Source organism: Ahaetulla prasina, chromosome 5 (genome assembly GCF_028640845.1).
Source record: "Ahaetulla prasina isolate Xishuangbanna chromosome 5, ASM2864084v1, whole genome shotgun sequence".
In the NCBI taxonomy this organism is placed as follows: domain Eukaryota; kingdom Metazoa; phylum Chordata; class Lepidosauria; order Squamata; family Colubridae; genus Ahaetulla; species Ahaetulla prasina.
Genome location: NC_080543.1, coordinates 54,763,120 through 54,786,357, shown reverse-complemented (window position 1 = coordinate 54,786,357; position 23,238 = coordinate 54,763,120). Strand labels below are relative to the sequence as shown.

General features: G+C 38.9%; 1 protein-coding gene across 4 annotated transcripts in view; it reads right to left on the bottom strand.

The window, feature by feature from the left end:
* Positions 1 to 6,433: 6,433 nt before the first annotated feature.
* Positions 6,434 to 23,238, bottom strand: part of BACH1 (BTB domain and CNC homolog 1) — a 33,182-nt gene continuing 16,377 nt past the window's right edge. For all 4 annotated transcript variants that reach the window (XM_058185672.1, XM_058185676.1, XM_058185673.1 and 1 more), the window contains 4 exons: positions 22,080 to 22,377; positions 12,645 to 14,021; positions 11,284 to 11,490; positions 6,434 to 9,189 (listed from right to left, as the gene is read on the bottom strand). In XM_058185672.1, coding sequence (XP_058041655.1) covers positions 8,728 to 9,189; positions 11,284 to 11,490; positions 12,645 to 14,021; positions 22,080 to 22,319 — 2,286 coding nt within the window. In that variant the 5' untranslated portion in view covers positions 22,320 to 22,377 and the 3' untranslated portion in view covers positions 6,434 to 8,727. The remainder of the gene's footprint in view (positions 9,190 to 11,283; positions 11,491 to 12,644; positions 14,022 to 22,079; positions 22,378 to 23,238) is intronic.

Here is a 23,238-nt window from a genome sequence, read left to right as displayed (position 1 = left end):
AACCATGTTGTAATTAAACAGAATTCTTAAGCCTGGGAACAGACTGATTCAAATAGAGATCGATTCCTTGCTGGAGGTTTTGAAAAGAGAGTTGGAAGGGTCTCTGCCGATGATTGTTTAGTGGATTTCTACAAGGAGCAGGGGGTTGAAGTAGATGACCTGAAAGGTACCTTCCAATTTAGGAGTACAGAAAGTCTGTCAGATATTCTATAGCAAGCCAAAGAAAACAGAAAACCAAGCAATTAAAAGATTAAAAGTTTTATTATCATGTCATAAATTTATTGATAAAAACCATGAATAAGATGAGCAATTAGCCAGACAACACTTAAGATTTGGATATATCACAAAGTCCATAAGTCACTTTAAACTTGAGTCATGCGCAAGTACATGTAGGTAGTGGAGCCACAAAGGTTTTCCATAACAGTCCTGGATTTGACTCCCAGTCAGTCCAAATGTTAAATTTAGGGGCCAAATGCAGGGCAAATAGACACAAGAGCAGAAAATTCAGAGATTCACAACAGCCAGATTCAGAGATCAATTTCCATCAGAAAGGCCTGGGGGCTACTGCCATGATTATACACCTGCTTATCACTTTTTCTCTTTGCTCCATAGCTGTGTTGGAAGAAATTTCCCTGGTTTGTTTCCCAGCTGAGAAGCAGTCACCATTGCTGAGAAGAAATAGACATGGAAGCAGCTGCCAGAAAAGGGATAATTTAATTCAGGAAGGCAAGAAAAGTAGTGACACAGCTCAAGCGTTCCTGGCTTGCAAGCAAGTTATCCTGGCCTGATAAGTGTATGGATTTTTATACCCATCTTCCCTTTGAAGTTGGTGTGATTTGATGAGATTTTGTATGTGCTTTAGTTAAGGTGATTGCCCTGGATCCTGTCTTCCTGCCTTAATGGGTTAATTCAGGGATGGGATCCTACCGGCTGAACAACCGGTTCGCTGAGTGTGTGGTTCCTTTCAGCTGGTGCTTTTGCCTGGGAGTTTTTTTAAAGGGGGAAGTGCTGGCTTGAGTCTCTTGGCACTGTTTTCTAAGGTTTCTAGTGCTATGAGGTTTCTGGCACTGTCCTTTTGGGGTACACTTCACACAGCTGTCAATGTGCTGTTAGACCAGGTTCCCCATCTAAAGTTGACTCTTCATTACCTGAATCCAGCCTCATTGGTTCCTGCCTATTGTCTCCTGGAGCTGCAACAAGCATCTGATTATTTGCAGGCTCTTCAAGTTGATAATCTGTCAAGTCTGATTCTTCAGCCTCTGACTCATAGGATTCAGATGAGACCACAACATCATTGATTTGATTAGTGTACATTCAAACTCGAATCTCTGATCTGTCCCCTCTTAACAAGTGATATTCATGAATCAGATTTGGTTGTTTGATTTTAAGTTCTCAGAAGAGGAACAAGCTAGTCATCTGCATCATTCTAGCTCATGACTTGGCAACCAGCCCAGTTTTGGAACATAAATCAAAAGTTACAAATCTGATTATTAGTTTGAGATTAGCTGTAATAAGAACTGAGATAAATTCTTTCAGTTTACATTTCAATAAAAAGCATACTATTTTAATTCTACAAGTATTCCTTTGTTTTATGTAATCATACTCTGGAATGTAATGATGCTATGTATGATTTACTAAATCAAATAAAATGTCAAGAGATTGAGCCTTCATTCAAGTTCAATGGACATGCTGAATTTAAAACCTGTATTCCTTTCACTATTTATTCTTCAGTATTTTTCTATGTTCTTTGTAAATAGCTTTGTAAGTAACTAGGTTCACAACTCAAGTTGCTTCATATTGCAAATAGTCTTGAATATGCAATTGTATCATAGAGTGTAGCAGCAAATAATAAATCATCTAAATGTCTCCAGTTGTGCTTGGTTCCACTAAAACCAGAAAGATATTGCTTTCAATCTAGAAGGCTACAAATCTAGACCAGCACTACTAATTTAGGATATGACATTATCAAAATTTATTAAGGTCTTGCTTTTATAGGAAACCTGCTTAACTGTTAATTTCATTAATGCATTTTCTAAGATTAAATGCTTCTCTCCCTTGGGTTTAGCTAACACAGTTAATGAGCTTTTTGCCAGGTGATTTGTAGCAAGTATCTGCTGCCATCTATTGTCTGAAGATAGCATGACTGCAAAAAAGCCATCTTTTGGGGCTGAAACAGTCAAACTTCATACTATCTGTCTGGTTCTATAAATAATTTCTTGTACATTTGCAATAATTTGGGCCAATGAACATGAAACGTCTCACTTGCTTGTAGTAAAAACTTATGCTAAACTTTTTAAAAATTAGTTATACATCCTGTTCAAATGAGCAGAGTTGCAAAAGAGATATGGCAGAAAGGAACATCTGACATCTTTTAATTTACAACCTGATCTGATTATTATCAGCTAAACATTAGGTCATGTTAATGTGATAGGACCAGTGGGGGGGTTGCCCCTGGTTTGGACTGGTTCACAAGAACCGGTAGTAAAACTGACAGGAGGCTCCACCCACTGACCCAGACGTCATCAGGAAGCTTCTGCGCATGCGCAAAAGCGCGCATGCGTGGCCCCGTTGCAAACCGGTAGTAAAGGTAAGTAGAACCCACCCCTGGATAGGACCCTAATTATTCATGGGGTTCTAGATTAACAACACAGATAAAGAAACTGTGAAAAATAAAAAGCTCAGCAGCACATTTTGTATGTGCGCAAAGGCTGTCCACAAATTTATACATGTAGAAAATATAGAAAATAACCCGAATATTTCCCTATAAACAGAACTATCCACCAAAGACATGAAATACATGAAATCTTTTGCTATAGGTAATGTGATCTGCTCTGTGGTATGTATAAATTGCAGATACAGGGAACCATGGGTAATCGAATGTTCAATAATGAGATTCTTTTCTGTAGCTATAGAGAAGCAAACAGGTCTTAATATCTGTAGAAATTCTCAATCATCCAGGACATATATGGTAGTTGTCTCAATGGTGCTTTTTCGAAAGGCAACTGGACTGTTTCTTCCTTGAGGAACAGGAACTTTTTCTTTCTCAAGTAAAAAAACAGCCCAATTGCCTTTTGAAAAAACACCTTTGAGACAAACAGGTCTTAAATTAAATCTGTTCCAAGGCAATCCATGTTACAAGAACTTGTTTTTATGAGGGACTCTTAAACTGAATAAAATAAATAAATAACTTTTAACTTTAGGAAAAATGTGACATGAAAGAAGAAAACAATGCAACAACATATGCATGAAGACATGTGATGTATAAGCAAATTACCATATTTTTTGAAGTATAAGACACACTACCCCCCCCCCACTAAAAGAGGGTGGGAATGTTAATGCATCTTATACACCAAATACAGCCATTTTTGGCCTCCTGAAGCCCCGCCCCGCTCATCCCATTTTTGTGAAAAATGGGCTCTTTTTTTGCAAAAACGGGCTGTGCAGAGGGTTTGGGAGGCCTACAAGATGCTCCTAGGGGCCGGGGAGGGCAAAAACTTTTTTTTTCTTACTTACCTCTTCGAAATCTTGGTGCATCTTATACACCGGTGCGTTTTATACTCCGAAAAATACAGTATATCTAATTAAATATTTGTGGATTAACAGAGTTTGTGTGCTAGGTGCTCTTTGGGCAGTTTGTTATTGTGTAAGATCCTGAACTTCCGGTCTCCAAAAAAGGGTGAATGTATCCACTAATGCATTCTTCCCTCCTTCTATGTTTATGGTCACTACTTGGGAAAATTGCACCCTTTGAAGAGATTGGGAGAATTGCAACTGCTTCCAAAGTGCACCCACTTCAAGAATGGTGTGAGGCAACTTCTGCAGGAAAGCATTGGCTGGGCCCTCTTTTGGAGAGATGTTCTTTCAAAGAGATAAGTGGAGCAGTGTTGTGTCTGCGCCCCCTGAGCCGGGCCCCCTGCCAGAAAGTGACTCGGAAAGTGAGGGGAAGGGCCATCAGGACTTACCTCTGGAGCACCGGCTTCCCTGGCTCAGCTCCAGGAGCCAGAGGCAGGCCAGGTGGAGGAGATAACGAGGCCACCGTCCCCCCCCAGGCCACCCCTCCAAACCCAGCTGATGGCAATCAGGCCTGGCTGGACCCTAGGTTTCGTAGGCAGGAGAGGTGGGAACAACAGAAGCAGGGGTGGGGCAGGCCTAGGAAGTGCTGAGTCATGGAGCCACACCCCACAGGATATAAAAGCAGCAAGGGCTGCTATACCAGTTTGTGGCAAGCAAATCAACTGCTTATTGGGAGAATTAGAGCTGAAGTCCTGTTTGTTCCTGGTTTCCTGGCTGACTCATCGGCATCAAGAGAGATAACAGAGACACTTGGCAGACGCTCGCTAGTTTGCTGCCAGAGCTGATAGTTGCCAGCTAATTAAATCATCGCTCCTGTCTCCCAGACTGCGGAGGAGGACAGAACAAGCAAGGCATGCTGGCCCGCAAAGCAGGCCTCAAGCCTCTGCAACCAGGCAGGGCAGAAAGGTGTGGGGGGGAGATAGGCAGGTGGGTGTAATTGCAGTGTCATGTTTGGTCGTAAAGGGTGCGCAGATTGCCAAGAATCCAAATTTTCATCACATGACTATAAAGGCATTGCAGCAGCTATAACTTCAAATACAGGCCTATATCCCTTTTGATCAACATTGTTGTAATTTTGAACTGTCACTGGACTATTGTTCATAAGTGAAGGCTTAACCCGAACAATAAAAAAATAATTAAAAACATGCAGCATAGCCAGGATTTGCTCATTTTCAAACTTGATCTTTCTTTTGCCAGCCTCTCCTTCCATACTAAGTTTGGTTACTTTCTGTTTCCAGAGATTTCTCCTACTGAAATATAGATTCTGAAGTCTTTTATATAATTTCCACCCAACGGGAAGAGAACAAAAATATCTACTTAAACCAAGGGTCTCCAACCTTGGCAACTTTAAGACTCGTGGACTTCAACTCTCAGAATTCCTCAGTCAGCATTCTGGGAGTTGAAGTCCACGAGTCTTAAAGTTGCCAAAGTTGGAGACCCCTGACTTAAACAACCACGTTTTCAAAATTTGCACTGCATCCTTCTTAGGAGGAGGAACTCCTCTGAATACACTTCATACAATTGAAGTAAACATTGTTTTGAGTAGAAAAAAGGATGCAGGGACTCAACAAACCTCATTTCCCATTAGTTATGTGTGTTTTGAAACACCAAAATGTTATTTCCTTAGTTATTGGTTCCAATTGTTGAAGCATGAGAAAAAAATTGTTTTAAAAATTTAAACTTCCGTGATAGCAGCAGATCTAAGAAAAGGCAGGCCTTGGATGCTGTTGATGAAAAAAGAATTAGCCTGTTTTCTTACCATAGAATTAACTAAAATTATTTTCATATTAAATTACTAAAATTATTCTGATACTCATAGTGGCTAAATCCAATTGTGCTGATCTCACCAGAAATGGAGAAACATAACTATAACTTTCTTTTTTCAAAGCTTGTAAAAATACTAGCTTTCAGAAGCAGCAAAATAATTCAAACTCTGATTCATATACACTTCTTCAGATTTACGTTGCATTAGCTAACTTTCTTCAGTATTTGTAAAGCTAAGCAGGAGTAATCACTTTTGAAAATTTATTAATAGTATTGCATGTGTTGCCTAGTTATCCTTAATCCATTTTTTCCCTTACTGATTGAAAACACCAACCTGCAGTACTGCATTCTAACCACTGCGCCACCACAGCTCTTATATTGTTATATATATTGTTATATACCAAACAGAAGGTATATGGTAACAATATATGAACTCATTCTGCTTGGTATATAACAATATTTCTATGACTCACTGTGTTAAAAAAAGCTATAATATGAAATGATACACTACATCATTCAACTAACCAGTTCTGAACCATCTTAACAAGAGTTTAACAGTATAATATAAAAATCAGATTATGAAATAGCTTAGTCAAAACTTCTAAACAGCAATTTTTTCCAAAGAATAGAGGTTGACCAAGTGAAATTACAATTGCTTTTAGCCACTTGTTCAGCTAACACAATTCCACATTGCATGAATGAAATGAATAATGGTTTTTCATTTCTTCTCCAGATATTTCCAATTGTTAAACAAGTCAGACTCAAAAATGAGGCTTGTAATAAATCAACATGAAACAGTTCTTTTATATCTCACATTGCTCTTAAATATGGAATAAGCAATTCATAAGGACCTCCTCAAATTGAGATGATTTAAAGAACTGTTGTTTCATGAAAAGTGTGTCCAAATCTCTTATAATCCCCAAAGAGAACACTGGAGGAAATGTATGAAATAAGCATGCTTAGATTTGTCTGTGCACCTATCTATTTATACGCGTTGTGTAGTTAAATATTTAACTTCAATTCAACCTTTAAAATACCAAATAGCACAATAATACACACATTTATTTTAAAAAATGATAAATGCAAAATATGAAAGTAACCTTTTAAAGAGTTTTATTCAAAGTCAATATTTGTTTCTTTAATATATTATATAAATGTATAAATAATGTCATTTCCAGAGTTCTGCTTTAATAGTATGAATCAGTTGGTATGCATCAATTTTACAATGCCAAATTTTTATAAAAATGAAGATATCAGAAAGGATAGTTTTATTGCATTAAAAAACACTGGACTATGAAAAGTTTAAAAAAATCAACTGGAATTAAGGGTTGCTTTTAAACAATCTTTATGCTTTTATGTTAGAATTTCTAACATTCTGCCCAAAACATTTAAAACTATTTTAACATGCCTTGATGCAAATATTGTTCAAAGTCAGAACTGAATTCTCAAATTTTACCTGAGTTTCTTATACTGTATATTGTAACTGATATATTTCAAGTTGATGATTCAGTTTTTCAATGTATGCATGCAAAGCAAAAACTTTACACAATCTCCTATTTAGGTGTTCAGCTACCTCAGATTCTCCCACCCCAAAATTAGATAGTAGAAATTAGACTTGACAATTCCTGTAAAAATGGGAATTAAACCTGGGAGTCCCATTCACAAGCATTGAGGTTTTAATCAAGATGCAATAAAGGTTATTTTCATTGCTTTCCTAGTCAGTGATCCATTCTTTCATATATCTTATCAATAAATTTTTGAGGGACAGAAGCCCCAACCACCAGACTGTATTAATTCAGTCACAAAATTAGTCAACCCAGTTATATAAACATATAATTTAGAATTTACAGCGGATACTTCTTTAGAAACTATATCAATTGTTTCAAAATAGGCTTAAGTTACTTCTCCAGAGCAGTTTTTATATTGTATACCCAACAGATTTGGCACTGTTAACTGATTTGTCAAAAAAAAAAAAGAATGAGGTGGACCTAAAGAATCAAAACGTGATTCTCAGAAAAGAAACACATTTGTACTCTTTAAGAGCAAGAGTTTCATTAAATGCACACAACACCTATAATGCCAGCTAAAGACTTTTAAGGACTCATTCCTTATATGATCAAAAGAGAAATGAATACATGCAAAAGAATTCATGCATATTTAGAGGAAACTTCCACAATGAAGTTAAAAGTCTGTAAGCGTTGTAATTCTTAATGCTAGTTTGTGACAAATATTTGTGACCATCACTGCAGCTTTGAATGATCTTGAAATCACTCTATGAGGTAGTGTAGTTTTCTGTTAATACATGCTGGTTGTTAGTAGCACTGTTTGGATGGTGTATTTGGCCAAATATTTACTATGTAGATTGACACTATATATTAGAAATACAAACTTACTTTTCTAGAGGCTAAATTGGTTGCTAAACTTAACCAATATATGAGCATACCAGAGAAGATTGCAGGGTACTCAAATAGTAAATATGCTAGGCAAAAAGTTGTCACAGAAAGATGATTGTGTTCCAAACACAGTTACAAAAACTTATATGTTCTGAGGTAGGAAACAAAGAACTCCATTGGCTTTTAAATTTTGTAAACCAGAAAAAGTATTTGAGGTTCAGTAGATAAAGCTTCTATTATTAAGAGCACTATAGTATTACAGAATTTATATAGACTTTCTGTAATTAATACAATGCAGCACTGGTTACAGTAAAATGTTCTAATTGCTTATTTTAGTAGTTAAAATTATTGAAGCTTTAAAGTGGCTTATTTTTAAAACTGAACTGTAAGCTACTGAATCTGAACAGCTACAATTAGCTTTACCCATAAAAGTAATTTATTTAAAAGAAGATTTTCCCAACATGCCCAACTTGGTCCCACAATTAATAATAAAAGTTAAAATCCTTCCAGAATATGTGATCATTTCATTTATCCTTAAGAAAACCACATCAAACGTTAAGTCGGAAGCACAAATTAACATAGTCTATTATAAATATTTTTATCTGGAGATCATGGAAGGACAGCAAGCTGTCAAGAGCACATCTGTAGTGCAGTGACCTAACATTCTCAAAGATTTAGATTCTTGAAGTGCTTTGTTTTATTATCAAATTCTTAACATAGCTAGATTGGAATTATCAATAAATGTGAAGTAGTGGATGAAACAAGTTTACTGCCTTCCATGGCACTGGACATCTGAAGTAACAAAACTGTGTGGGTTTCTTTCTTTTACACTAAGTATATTGCATATTTTTTACATGTCATTAGAGAAAAGCCCATAATTACATTTAGGTTTGATTGAGGGTGATGGATATGAAATGCAAAATTAATGCAGCTGCAGTTCTACCTTCTTACATGACGACTCAGGCCTCAATCATGCTAGGCTGAATTTAAAAAAGTATTATTCATCTGTAGTGCATTTATCAGTCATTTGTTGACAAAAATCTGTGATACCACTACCACTCTGCACACACTGTTCCAAGCACAGTGTTTTCTCTGATATTCTGACAGGAAGCGGACATAATTCTTGTGCTTGATCATATCCTGCATCATAGCCACCTTTCATATGTTGATAGCTAGAATGCTGATCATTAGATGATATAACAGAAAGACCAGCAGATAATTCAACACACAATGGTACTGTAGATGAGATATCAGAAGGTGCTGCTTGTTCCCCCTCAGGAACCAAAAATGAAAGTGGACATTCAGAGGCCGAGTATTTTGCAAGAATCTGGATTTGCTCATGACTCAGCGCTGCTTCCTTGAATACTTGCTGGCAAAGTCCTGTTAGATTCTGTTTTGTCTCAGCCAGTGTGGACAAAATGTGATCTTTTTCCTTCAGTAAGTTCTCTTTTTCATTTTGCTGAAAGAAAACAGAGAGGTTCTGAGTTTGGTACTGAAATATTGAGTGGGCAGGTTTCCACTAAGGCAGAATTATATTTTGGTTTGTTTTGGATTTGAAAACAGTGACAATCAAGATTGCTTGGAGTACAGATAGTCCTTGACTTATGACCACAATTGAGCCAAAAATGTATGTTGTTAAGTGAGACATTTCTTTAGTGAATTTTGCCCCATTTTATGACCTTTCCTACCATACTTGTTAGGTGAATCACTGCAATTGACAAGTTGGTAACATGGTTGTTAAGCGAATCTGGCTTCCCCATTGATTTTGCTTGTCAAAGGGTTGCAAAAGGTGACCTTAGGAAACAGCAACGGTCATAAGTGTGAACCAGTTGCCGAGCATCTGAATTTTGATCACATGATCATGTGGATGGCTGCAAAGGTTGCAAGTATGAAAAATGGTCATAAGTCACTTTTTTCAGTGCCGTTGTAACTTTGAAGAGCCACTAAACGAACTGTTGTAAATTAAGGACTTCTTGTACATACTAATTCCTTTTCAAGCATAGTATTAATCTCACTTAACTGTACAATAGGAATATATAGTATTAACACAACTAAACCATAGAAAAGAAACCCTAAATAAATACAAGGCAGTATAAACCATACAATTTCTTTGGTCATCAGCATTTGGTGACAAGTAACATAATAATTGTTGGACACCTTTCTGATTTTTCTTCAAAATGAAAGGCAAACCAGATCTTAATAATATTACAGGTTTAAATTTACTGTTAACAAAAGCAAACCCTCCAAATGAGAGAAGGGCTCAAAATTTAGAATATTCTTTCCCATGATATCACTGCATCACTACGTCTCTTGCAGACCTTGTATAAAGAAATTAGGAAGAATTTTTTTTAAAAAAGGAAGTTCAATAAGGTCCCTAAATTAGGTATCCACATTTAGACATTTAAATAATTTTAAAGCAGTAATATTCAGTACTTAGTACTAAACAACATTGAGCATTGTTGTGTATAAAAATACACAACACCTGAGGTAGTTGCTGTCAGTCACGTTGGACTACATGAATCAGGGCTTATATGAAAATTTCTGAAGCAATTCTAGAAAGCACAGCCTTAGCAACCGATCAAATAAAAATGTATCTATATTTTTGATAGAAATATGATCACTAAAAAGCTATTTACTGATGTTTTTATATTGAAAAGCCAATGTCATAATATGGAGCAAAGACATTATTTCTTGTTTACATAAAATTTAGTATATTCTAAAATGTGATGAAGGTTTCTATTAACAAAAGCACATGAAATGTTAACAATTGCTTCCTTTTTTGAACAGTCAATATTTTAACTTTGGGGATTATTTTAATTACTTTAGGTTATATAATGTAGCAAGTATCACCAGCACCTCTTTATTTAACAGCTGTCATTTTGCTGTCAGCCCCATGGAATCAGGTCCATAACTGAATATAAAAGTTATGTAGGCCAAATTTTGTTTTCCCAGAAAATCTTGCAATTTCTTCAAAAAATATTTAGTGAAAGAGATTTATTTATCTCAACAAAAGAAAAATATTATCTAGAGAAACTGCTGTCTCAGAGCAATTGGTTTTTTTAAGATTTTTGACAATAAATGAGTTACAAGTCAAGAAACTTTTTGAAAAATCTTATGCAAGTGAAAGTAATAAAAACACTGGCAGCAAAGTAAACTATTTCATTTCAATCAGGGACAGCAAATGAAATTAGTGCAGATACACTCAGCTAGTGCCAAGTAAGCAAAATATATTCAATATTTTCCTATAGCTTGAGAGAGGGGAAGAAGAGGGGAAGGAAGAATCAATATGTTTATTACCATAATTAAGGATAACCATATATATAGTTAATATTACACAAAATCAAGGATTTATTTGAATTTTTAAATGTATTTATTTATTCATTTCACTTTGGCACCTACTAATTCCAGGGCTATTATGGATGGTTCACAATATAAAAACAGTACAAATACAGTGAATAGAAATGCAAGGGAAACAAACAAACTGGAAAATTCAGAGAACTATGTCAGAACATACATCACATATAACAAACTGAACAATACTATCCATACATACCAATTTTTCTATTTCTGTTTCAAGATTTTGTATACAGTCTAGCTTTCGTTTACGACAACGCTGTGCTGCAATTCTATTTTTACTTCGTCTTCGAATATCATGGATACAATCTAGCTCTTCTGCAGTCAATTTGTGCATTTTCAGAAATGACTGGAAGTCATTTCTAGAGAGTGAAATTATCTTCTGTGGATTAAATGGCAGCTTTACCTGGAAGATATAGATATTTGATTAAAGTTTCATAACTTAGTAGCATTCAAATCTGAAACCCTGAACCCATATTCTTTTGCAATCAGACACAGTGGGCATCTCTCAAAACATTTTTCCAAAGTCATACCACTAACATTCCATAACATAATAGTTTTTTCTTTTTAAAAATCAATTCTGTTACAGGTAATTAACCCACTAGTATATTTTTAAACGTTTGATTTGTGAAAATCCATCTCTCTGCCACAGATAAATAATTAAGTCTTGCTTATTAGAATGATCACACTGAATTGCTCCCTGACCTTGGAAGCCAAAACTGGAAATAAATAATGTTGTTGCTGGTGAAAAAGTGTGCCTGCCTCTATTTATACGAACCTTTGCAAAGTCCTTAGAACACAGCCACCACAAACATAAGACCAGCTGCTCCAGTGTATAATTATAAATAAAAGATATACAAATGAGGAGGGGTAGACTGTATTCATATTCTTAAAAGAATGATTGAATGAAGAACATAAAATTGAAAAATCCTGCAACGGCAGGGGTGAAATCCAACAGGTTCTAGAGAACCGGTAGCAGAAATTTTGAGTAGTTTGGAGAACCAGCAAATACCACCTCTGGCTGGCCCCAGAGTGGGGTGGGAATAGAGATTTTGCAAATATCCTTCCCTTGGAGGGGGGTGGGAATGGAGATTTTGCAGTATCCTTCTCCTGCCATGCCTACCAAGCCACACCCACCAAGCCACACCATGCCCACCAAGCCACACCCACAGAACCGATGATAAAAAAATTTGGATTTTACCACTGTGTAAGGGCTGAAAGCTGAATATGTAGCTATGTAGAAAGATTCTGGTAAGACAACCAATGCATATTTTAATATTCAAACTGACAAATATGTATTTCAATATAATGTAAAAATATTGAAAAACAGAAATTTTATTCCATTGGCTAGTTTGAGTCACCCTGCAAAACCAGCATGTAGTGAAAATCCAGCCTAAATAAGAATGGATTTTTAAAAAATCTCTGATCTCTTTTTTCATGATGTTTTTTCAATTCCCATTGTGTTGATTACCATAATTACAGAGATATCTTCTTTTCAGTTTGAATACATGTCAACAGCACAATTTTTAACAAAGAAAAACAAAGAATGTGCAGTCTCACCTCACATTCCTGTTCTCTTGCAGAAAAGGATTCACTGTCGCCCTCTGTATCCGTTTCAGAATCCTCTTCCAAATTTATCACGCACGAATAAGGACATTGCTCAGGTTGTTGTTCTGGAATACAATCTCCACTATTAACTTCAGTGGTGCCTTCAGTACTGAGATTACTGATGAAGGGACAAGTGACAGAGCTCAATGTTGTAAAAGTTCTTGGAGGGCCATTCTCTGGACTGTCAGTGATTCTGATTCCTAACCAAGGACATTCAGTTTTCTTTTCTGAACAGCTTTGTTCTGAAAATTCTTTTGGCAATGCAGGAGACAAGTTTATTTGATATGCTGTATCTGTGTTGTAAACATCACTCCAAAATCCTTTTGCTAACTGTTCTGCTATCTCTCTCTCCACACTGCTTCGATGGCTAGGTGATGTACTGTTCACATTTCCCTGCTCATACAAATTAGATTTTGGAGTTGGGTCCTCAGCAGTGTTTTCACTTATCGGTTTGCAACTTTCGGCTCCCACAGCAATAGCATTTTTTTCAACCACTGTATTGCTCTGCATACCATTTAAAGTTAAATTGCAGTATTGATCATATGCGTTTAAAAAAGAAGCAGAATAAAGTCCATGAGTAGCCACAGAAGAATTATGGTGGACAAACTGAGAATCTGTCTTTTCTGCTAAACATTCAGCACTCTTAACTGTAGGGGACATTTCATTCGTGAAGTCTTCGTTTCCATTTTCTTCCATTGCTACCTGAGTATCTTCACATTTTGCATCTGAATGCACAACTGTACATTCAAGAGTTTTTTGTATAGCACCAGTAATATTTGATTCAGCCTGATGAATAGTAGTACCAGATGTTACCTGAATGTCATTAATACCAGGACTGGCTTCTAAAAGAGGGATTTTATCAGTCTCCAAAGCTTTTTTAAATTTTCTGTATTTGGGACAGAGGGACTCTACTTTAAAAAACTGATCCTTTTCTGATTCAGGGTCATGGATTCGATTAGAACTGTCTTGTAGTAGGGACACTGCTGAATTTTGTTCAGTACTGTATGCCTTCAGCTGAGAATTTTTAGCACATTCATTTTGCATGATTTCATCCTCCTCATCGATTTCTAAATCTCTAGCATCGACACTTTCCATTTTACTATACTGTTTCTGACAACTTGGTTTACAACATTTTGGTTTTGGGTATTCCTGCTGTCCTGATTTATGATCCAGAAACTTGAATTTAAGGAACTGAAAACAAGATTCTTCGATGTCATGTATTCCCAAGAACTCAGCAGATTTGCAAACTTCAGCCACATTGTCCTTATCTAAAATAAGTTTGGAAGTATAAGCAAATTGAAGTAAAGGTTCAAATCCTTTCAGTGTAACCTGTTTAGTTGAAGAAAAAAAATATGCATATTTATTATTCCTGAGAAACAGTCAAAGATATGCACAGCTATTTCAAATGTTTGTTACATAATTTAATTGTAAAGAATGTACTTGTTATCATCTTCGGTGGACTTGTGACAAAGCAAAAAACATTCTGGACAGATTTATACTTTAATTCAGAAGATTTTTAAAACATGTATAAAATTGAAACCAGGTTCTTTTAGGTTGAAAAAAAGTGGAACTTTGTTATTATACATGTTGAGTACAGCGAGAATTGTATATATGCAAAACTGGAAGGTTTCATCAATTTCCACCATGAAGAATGGATGGAAACACTGATAAGAGTCGAAGAGATTGGAAAATTAATTGCGTTAATTAAAGAAAAGAATGTATCTACTTTTGTTTCTACTTGGAAACCACTTCTGGACCCTAAGATGGAAACAGGAAAAAAAAGGAAACTGATTTTAGGTTACGATGATTAGTTTGTTGTTATAGAAATGGCTGGTATTTATGATAGAAAGATAGATAGATAGATAGATAGATAGATAGATAGATAGATAGATAGATAGATAGATAGATAGATAGATAGATAGTACAAATTTAAGATTGTAACTGTACTGTATTTTACTGCACTGAAAAAATTGGAAGGCACTGCTTTTTTTCCCTCCTTCTCCTTTCTTTTTCCTTCCCTTATTACCTTTGTTCTATAATAAACTCTAATAAAAATACATACACATAAAACAAGATACTTCTACTAAAAAAATCACTCCACTTGTTTCAAGGCTCTTTAGAATAGTTTGCCAAAAAAAATATTCAAACGTCTTTCTAAAGCCAATGTATAAACATTCAAATGACATTTCAAGTTTGCTTCCTCACTAGGTTTCTCCACAACATATGGAGGAGAGCTGAGAAACTTTTATTTGGAAAAGATTCTATAAATACAAAATACGAATTAACTGTCTTTCAAATAGATAACTTGCACAATCAAAACCCAAAATAAACCTGTGACTGGAGCCTATATATTTTGGATTATATATGAATTCCAAAATACCAGTCATGGATATGCAAAACAAGATTAAAATGGAAACTTTGAGCCAAAGCTTTTAAATACAGGTAGTCCTCCATATAATTGGGACCAAAACTTCTGTTGCTAAGCAAGGCAATTGTTAAGTGAGTCACGCCTGATTTTATTATCTCTTTTGCCACACTTGTTAAGCAAATCACCATTGTTAAGTGAATCACATTGTTAAGCAAGTCTGGCCTCCCTCATTTGCTTGTCAGAAGCCAGCTGGGAAGGTTGCAAATGGCAATCACGTGATCCCAGGACACTGCAACTGTTGTGAATACATGCTGATTGCCAAGTGCCTAAATTTTGATCACATGACTGCAACAGTTGTAAGTGCAAAGACCAATTGTAAGTCACTTTTTCAGTGCAGTTGTGACTTTGAATGGTCACTAAATGAACGGTTGTAAGTGGAGGACTACATGTAGTCCAGAATGCTTAACCTAAAGTATCATGTTTATTTTAGGTTCGTACTGAAGAAAACTCCATACAAAATATTTATTGGAAATTAGTTTTGCTATTTAATCCAGTCCTTTAAAATCTACTAAGAGCTGTCCCGGAGTCTACGCAATTACACATTAAAACAACTTTTTCTTTCCTAACAGAAATTATAAGTGAAACAGAAATACTCAAGCATTAACACCAACAGTCCACATCCATTTTCTTATTAAGAAAAAAAAAGTCATTCCAAATATTTGACTGAGGGAAAAGAAAGTAGGTTAATTATTACTTTCACTGAAAACCCGTAAAAAGTCTTATGTGACTGAGAATAGCGGCTCATATGGCACAGTACTGTTCACATATTTATGACTGTATTTCAGAAGACAAATAGATTCATACATGGCACTCTAAAGTTTTCCCACCAGCACAACCTGTGAGATAGGTTTGGCTAAGTTTTCATGATTGAAAATAAACCTGTTGCCTCAATCCTTTAAATAAGAAATGTTGGTACCTAAACATCTATAGTATATAGGACCTTCTGAAAGCAAAGACTTTATCTTTGAATTATTGCTTTTTCAAAGGATTCAGTATCATATTTATCATCCTTCTACTTGCATGTAATTGCAGTTTAATAATGAGTTAAAAAATAGGCTGTAACTTATCATCAGTAACATCAGTAACATCCTGCGCATGCTCGTGGCGGTAAGTCAATAGGTCCGAGGGTCACGGGGGTAGTTTGTGTTCCACTGGTTGAGGGTGGTTCTATTTGCACGGTATGGGGGAGGGGCAGATATGGCGGAAGTGGGGGCTCGGATCGTGTTAAGGGGGTGCGCGCTCGATGCTTGCAGGCGATTGCACGCCCCGAGCCCTCAGACTTTTCCTGTTCCCCGGATGGTCAAGACCCTCAGAGCCCGGGCCTTCGGCTGATGTTGTGCAATGCACGGTCCGTGGCCAATAAGGCCCCCCTAATCTATGATCTTATTCAGGGGGGTGCCGCGGACTTTATAGGCATTACGGAGACCTGGTTGGGCGCAGAAGGGGGCGTGCCCCTGGTGCAAATGTTTCTGAGCATTCCATCAACTGAGGGCCCAGGGTAGGGGTGGAGGGGTGGCGGTTGTGATTAGAGAGAGTCTAGAGCCGAGGGAGACCACTGTACCTCAGATTGCCGGGTGTGAATCCCTCTTTGTGAGATGGGGTCATAGATGTCAGATGGGCTTGCTGGTCGTGTACCTGGCTCCTTGCTGCGTGACAGCTGCCCTGCCCGAGCTCCTGGAGGTGCTTGCTGGGGTGGCGGTTGAGACCCCCAGACTCTTAGTCATGGGGGACTTTAACTTGCCATCTTCCGGCTCGTCGTCGACAGCAGCTCGGGAGTTCACGGCTTCCATGACGGCCTTGGACCTGACTCAAGTAGTTGATGGCCCTACTCACACTGGGGTGGTACACTGGACTTGATTTTTATCTCTGGTCAGTGGTTGAGAGATCTGGACTTGAAGGAAATAGTCATTGAACCTTTGTCATGGTCAGATCACTCTCCTTTGCCTGGACTTTCTGCCTGCCATCCAACAGCGCAGGGAGAGGGAGCCGATGCGTTGGTTCCGTCCCAGGCGCCTGATGGACCCGGAGAGGTTCCGGACGGAGCTTGGGCCACTTCCTGAGGGTCTGGCTCACGGCACATCTGATGATCTTATTCAGGGGTGCCGCGGACTTTATAGGCATTACGGAGACCTGGTTGGGCGCAGAAGGGGGCGTGCCCCTGGTGCAAATGTGCCCGCCGGGTTTTCGAGCATTCCATCAACCGAGGGCCCAGGGTAGGGGTGGAGGGGTGGCGGTTGTGATTAGAGAGAGTCTAGAGCCGAGGGAGACCACTGTACCTCAGATTGCCGGGTGTGAATCCCTCTTTGTGAGATGGGGTCATAGATGTCAGATGGGCTTGCTGGTCGCGTACCTGGCTCCTTGCTGCGTGACAGCTGCCCTGCCCGAGCTCCTGGAGGTGCTTGCTGGGGTGGCGGTTGAGACCCCCAGACTCTTAGTCATGGGGGACTTTAACTTGCCATCTTCCGGCTCGTCGTCGACAGCAGCTCGGGAGTTCACGGCTTCCATGACGGCCTTGGACCTGACTCAAGTAGTTGATGGCCCTACTCACACTGGGGGTGGTACACTGGACTTGATTTTTATCTCTGGTCAGTGGTCGAGAGATCTGGACTTGAAGGAAATAGTCATTGAACCTTTGTCATGGTCAGATCACTCTCTCCTTCGCCTGGACTTTCTGACTGCCATCCAACACCGCAGGGAGACGGAGCCGATGCGTTGGTTCCATCCCAGGCGCCTGATGGACCCGGAGAGGTTCCGGACGGAGCTTGGGCCACTTCCTGAGGGTCTGGCTCATGGCACATCTGAGGAACTTGTTGCGGCCTGGGAACGGGCCGTGGCGGGGGCCTTAGACCGTGTTGTGCCTTTGCGGCCTCTGACCCGGTGCAGGTCCCAACCGGCTCCTTGGTTCTCCGAGGAGCTGAGGGGGATGAAGCTCCGGAGAAGACGCCTAGAGAGTTCCTGGAGGTCTAGCCGTTCAGAGGCTGATCGGACACTAGTGAAGTCCTATAATAGGGCTTACCTAGTGGCATTGAGGGAAGCGAGGCGTGGCTACGCCTCCTCCCTCATTGCGTCGGCAGATAACCGCCCAGCCGCCCTGTTTCGGGTGACTCATTCCCTCCTTCACCAGGGGGAGCGGGATGACCTGTTGCAGGGACGTGCTGAGGAGTTTAACGGTTATCTATACGATAAAATCGTTCAGCTTCGGGACGGTTTGGACCAAAATTGCGGTGACTCAGGTGAGACGTCTGAGGGTGGTCTTGGTGACATTGTTTGGGATGAGTTTGACCCTGTGGCTCCCGAGGACATGAACAGGTTGTTGGGTAGGTTGAATGCCACCACGTGTTTACTGGACCCGTGCCCCTCCTGGCTGGTGCTGGCCACTCAGGAGGTGACACGAGGCTGGCTCCAGGCGATTACGAGTGCTTCTTTGGTGGAGGGTGTCTTCCGCCGCCTTGAAAGAGGCGGTGGTGAGGCCCTCCTCAAGAAGCCTTCCTGGACCCGGCTGTTTTAGGTAATTATCGTCCGGTCTCCAACCCGCCGCGCAAAGGTTGTAGAGAGTATGGTGGCATATCAGTTTCCCTTACACCTGGATGAAACTGTCTATCTAGACCCGTTCCAGTCCGGTTTCCGGCCCGGTTACAGCACGGAGACAGCTTTGGTCGCGTTGGTGGATGATCTCTGGAGGGCCAGGGATAGGGGTTGTTCCTCTGCCCTGGTCCTATTAGACCTCTCAGCGGCTTTCGATACCATCGACCATGGTATCCTGCTGCGCCGGTTGGAGGGATTGGGAGTGGGAGGCACCGTTTATCGGTGGTTCTCCTCCTATCTCTCCGATCGGTCGCAGACGGTGTTGACAGGGGGGCAGAGGTCGGCTCCGAGGCGCCTCACTTGTGGGGTGCCGCAGGGGTCGATTCTCTCGCCCCTTCTGTTCAACATCTATATGAAGCCGCTGGGTGAGATCATCAGTGGCTTCGGTGTGAGGTACCAGCTGTACGCGGATGACACCCAGCTGTACTTTTCCACACCGGGCCACCCCAACGAAGCTATCGAAGTGCTGTCCCGGTGTCTGGAAGCCGTACGGGTCTGGATGGGGAGAAACAGGCTCAAGCTCAATCCCTCCAAGACAGAGTGGCTGTGGATGCCGGCATCCCGGTACAGTCAGCTGAGTCCACGGCTGACTGTTGGAGGCGAGTCATTGGCCCCGATGGAGAGGGTGCGCAACTTGGGCGTCCTCCTGGATGAACGGCTGTCTCTGGAAGATCATTTGACGGCCGTCTCCAGGAGAGCGTTCTACCAGGTTCGCCTGGTGCGCCAGTTGCGCCCCTTTCTAGACCGGGATGCCCTATGCACGGTCACTCACGCCCTCGTGACGTCTCGCCTGGATTACTGCAATGCTCTCTACATGGGGCTCCCCTTGAAGGGCATCCGGAGGCTGCAGTTAGTCCAGAATGCGGCTGCGCGGGTGATAGTGGGAGCCCCTCGTGGCTCCCGTATGACACCTATCCTGCGCAGACTACACTGGCTACCTGTGGCCTTCCGGGTGCGCTTCAAGGTCTTGGTAACCACCTTTAAAGCGCTCCATGGCATAGGGCCGGGTTATTTACGGGACCGCCTACTGCTACCGAATACCTCTCACCGACCCGTGCGCTCTCACAGAGAGGGACTCCTCAGGGTGCCGTCAACGAGGCAGTGTCGTCTGGCAACGCCCAGGGGAAGGGACTTCTCTGTGGGGGCTCCCACCCTCTGGAACGAACTACCCCCAGGACTTGGTCAACTTCCGGACCTCCGAACCTTCCGTCGCGAGCTTAAAACACACTTATTCATCTGCGCAGGACTGGATTAGATTTTAAATTTATTGGTTTTAAATGGGTTTTATTTTTTATATTGTTTTTAAACATTCGGCCTTTTAGAATAAGTTTTTTAATTGTTATTTTAATCTGTATTTATGTGTTTTTATTTGCCTGTGAACCGCCCTGAGTCCTTCGGGAGATAGGGCGGTATATAAATACGATTAATAAATAAATAAATAAATAAAAATCAAAAATCAGGCTAAATTGTGCTCTGAAGTTCTATATAATCTTTTGTATCCTTATTTATCACATTTCATGTCAGGTGCATGGAAATGCACTGCGATAAAGTAATGCGTTGAATTGGTTATATGTTTGAGAAACAGAAATCCTAAAAATACTAAAAACCACCCAATTATTTGATCATCTTATGAAAGTTGCTAGTGCTGATACCATACAACAAGTAAGAGATTGAACAGTTACCTAACAATTGAATGAACATTTCCCTTCCATATTTAACTGGAAGGCTTTGGAAACCAAATCATACTTGTGCCCCCACCCCGCTTCCCATGTGAGATCCACACCCAGTCATTTGGCCTTCCAAAACCTCGGCTCTGCCAATTGGCCTGGGACCCCAAAGGGGGCGTGTCATAATAGAGGTGACATAATTTACCAAGATTATCTCTACTACCTGTATATCTTCCTCCTTTCTTTCCCATCTTTCCTGATTTTTAGTAAATTTTTAACCCTAATATTATTTTAATATTTATCTTGTTTTTACTTGGTTATAAGCTATCTAGAGTTGCTACTTGGCAAGATTGGTGGCATAGACATTTAATAAATAAATCTCAGCTCTAATGTACATGGCATTTTTTTTTCTTAATTGTAAATAGTTGCTAGAATTCCTGTATCTTCATCTCATGCATTAGAAAAAAATCTTACTAAAGAAAACTGAAAATTATGTTTGGAAAAGAATTATTTTTTGATTTAGGCTGCTGCCAAACAGCCTTTTAATAAGACAAATATTTATTGCTGGTGAAGTTTTAGCACTTAGTCATTTATTACAATACCTCATGTTTTATCTACGCTTTAAGAATTATGTATACAACATGAGTGTGTGTGAATGGGGTGGGGGGAGAGGAAGAAATACATTCACAGACACACATACACCCAATATGCTGAATACTAGTAATCCATTATGGTTTCTTTCCAGGCCACAAAATACTGGAACTGTTTCACTTCAAAATTCTATACCATTGGACTAAATCCTAAATAAACCCAATAAGTTTCAGCATCTTTTTAGTGTTCCTGTTGCTTACGCCTTTTCATCTACCAAATTGCTTTTCTCAAATAGATCTGTTTTCCATTTTTCATAGTACTATGTTTCTTCTGAAATTAAGTAACAGCTTATGCCTCCCATTTTGAAATATATTAGTTCCAAATACTTCCTTCTCAGTGAACTCCTGTGTTATTTAAATCAAAGGGCAGAAAGAGTTTAGAAAAGTTTATCTGGAAGGCAAAGAATAGTTTCAATTCTTTTCCTTTAATTTCTTGTCATTCCTGAGGTACACATGATTTTCCTTTCCACCTAAAATTCTCTTTTGTTTACAAATTATTCAATTATGAGAGAGAAAACTAAAACAAACCGGTTGGTAAAACTTTTATATTATTTAATATCAAAAAACAGGCATTTGGTGCAAAACAAATTGTACAAATGGAACTGCAATGCAATGTTACAAACTGGTTTTGTCATGGGAAAAAAAGGGGCGGGGGAAGCAGAATGATCTCTCTTGAATATGCAAACTTATAACCTTAAAAAGAAAACAAATATCTTCTTTTGGTCTTGATTCAGTATATTATTTGCAAATATACTATTCAGTATATTATACTGAAATAATTGGTTTGCTGAGAGATTTGGTTTGTGGGGTATGTATTTACATTTTATGAACAATAATACCATCTGCAATATTAATTCTTTTCCTTAATTCTGTATTGGATGGGGAACAGTGTCTAGCTTCAAAGGAACATTTATCATGTTTTGCTGGAAATAGTATTTGCCTATGCAGTTCAGGCACAATTTGTGTACTTTGAGTTACTAATAATATGCATATTATTCTGAGTAACTTTAAATGTAGTATAAAGTAAGATTATAGAAGTACAAGCAAGTGTACTTACCTCTTCAGGTAAAATTATTACAAGATCTGATTCTAACTGCCCCACAATTCTTGAACGAAAATAGACACTGCAGGCTGCAAGCACTGAGCGATGGGCTCGAAATCTCTGGTCTTCTACTAAGATAGTAACATCACAAAAAAGATCTTGCTTTCTCTGTTCATCAAGACTAAGGAGAACATTGGTACTGTGTACTGAAGATTCATACGCAAAAACAACACTGTTCCTTTCACTTAAAGGCATTCTGTACAACAAACGCTGATTAAGGTCTCAGAGGAAAACATGCTTAGTCTCTTCACATCTGAAATAAATAAAATTTACAAAATGTTAAATATATTTAAGCCAACAAAGTGTGTGACAAAGTGATGGTGAAGACCAATTCACAAAAGTTTAATATCACTCAAGTCAAAGCATACCATTTCTACTTGAACACACAGCCTGGGGAAACCTCTCATTCTTATTATTACTATTAGAGAAAATATTTTTTCTTTTCCTTGGATTGTAGGAATTTGCTAATGTTAACATTTTAAAGTTGGAACAGTTTTAATCTTGCTGCCTATTTGTACCTAATCAGATTGTGATTATACCTAATCAGATTGTGTCCTTTTATTCATTTTAGTGCACTTTTTATTATTCTGCTTCAAATTTTATATTTAATTATGTGGTGTGCTTTCCTCATAACGTTAACCCAGGGGTCACCAACCTTTCGGACCTCAGGGACCACTAAATTCATAATTAGACCACTAATATGAATTTTTTAAAAAGAAAAATAGTATTTAGTGCAATATAAAAAAATGCAAATAATTTTTCTGTGGACCACCAAAATTTTCTCACTGACTACCAGTGGTCCATGGACCACTGGTTGGTGACCACTGCGTTAACCTATTCATTTTTTAAAAAAATAAAATCTATGTCATAACTGTATGCCTTGTTTGTTTTTTAAACATCTCCAAAGTCTGATCAATTTTCATAAGCCTTCGTTTGCAACCCTACTTGTCTTCGAACTATCTTATCTAATACAATCAGCTCTTCCTGTTTTCACCCTCTGCACCAAGTTAGTTGTGTAGCAATAAGAGTAAAATGTGCTTGTACTTATTGCCATCCTACAGATTACATTCACTTAATACGAACATATACAGTACTTTATACACAATTCTGAAGT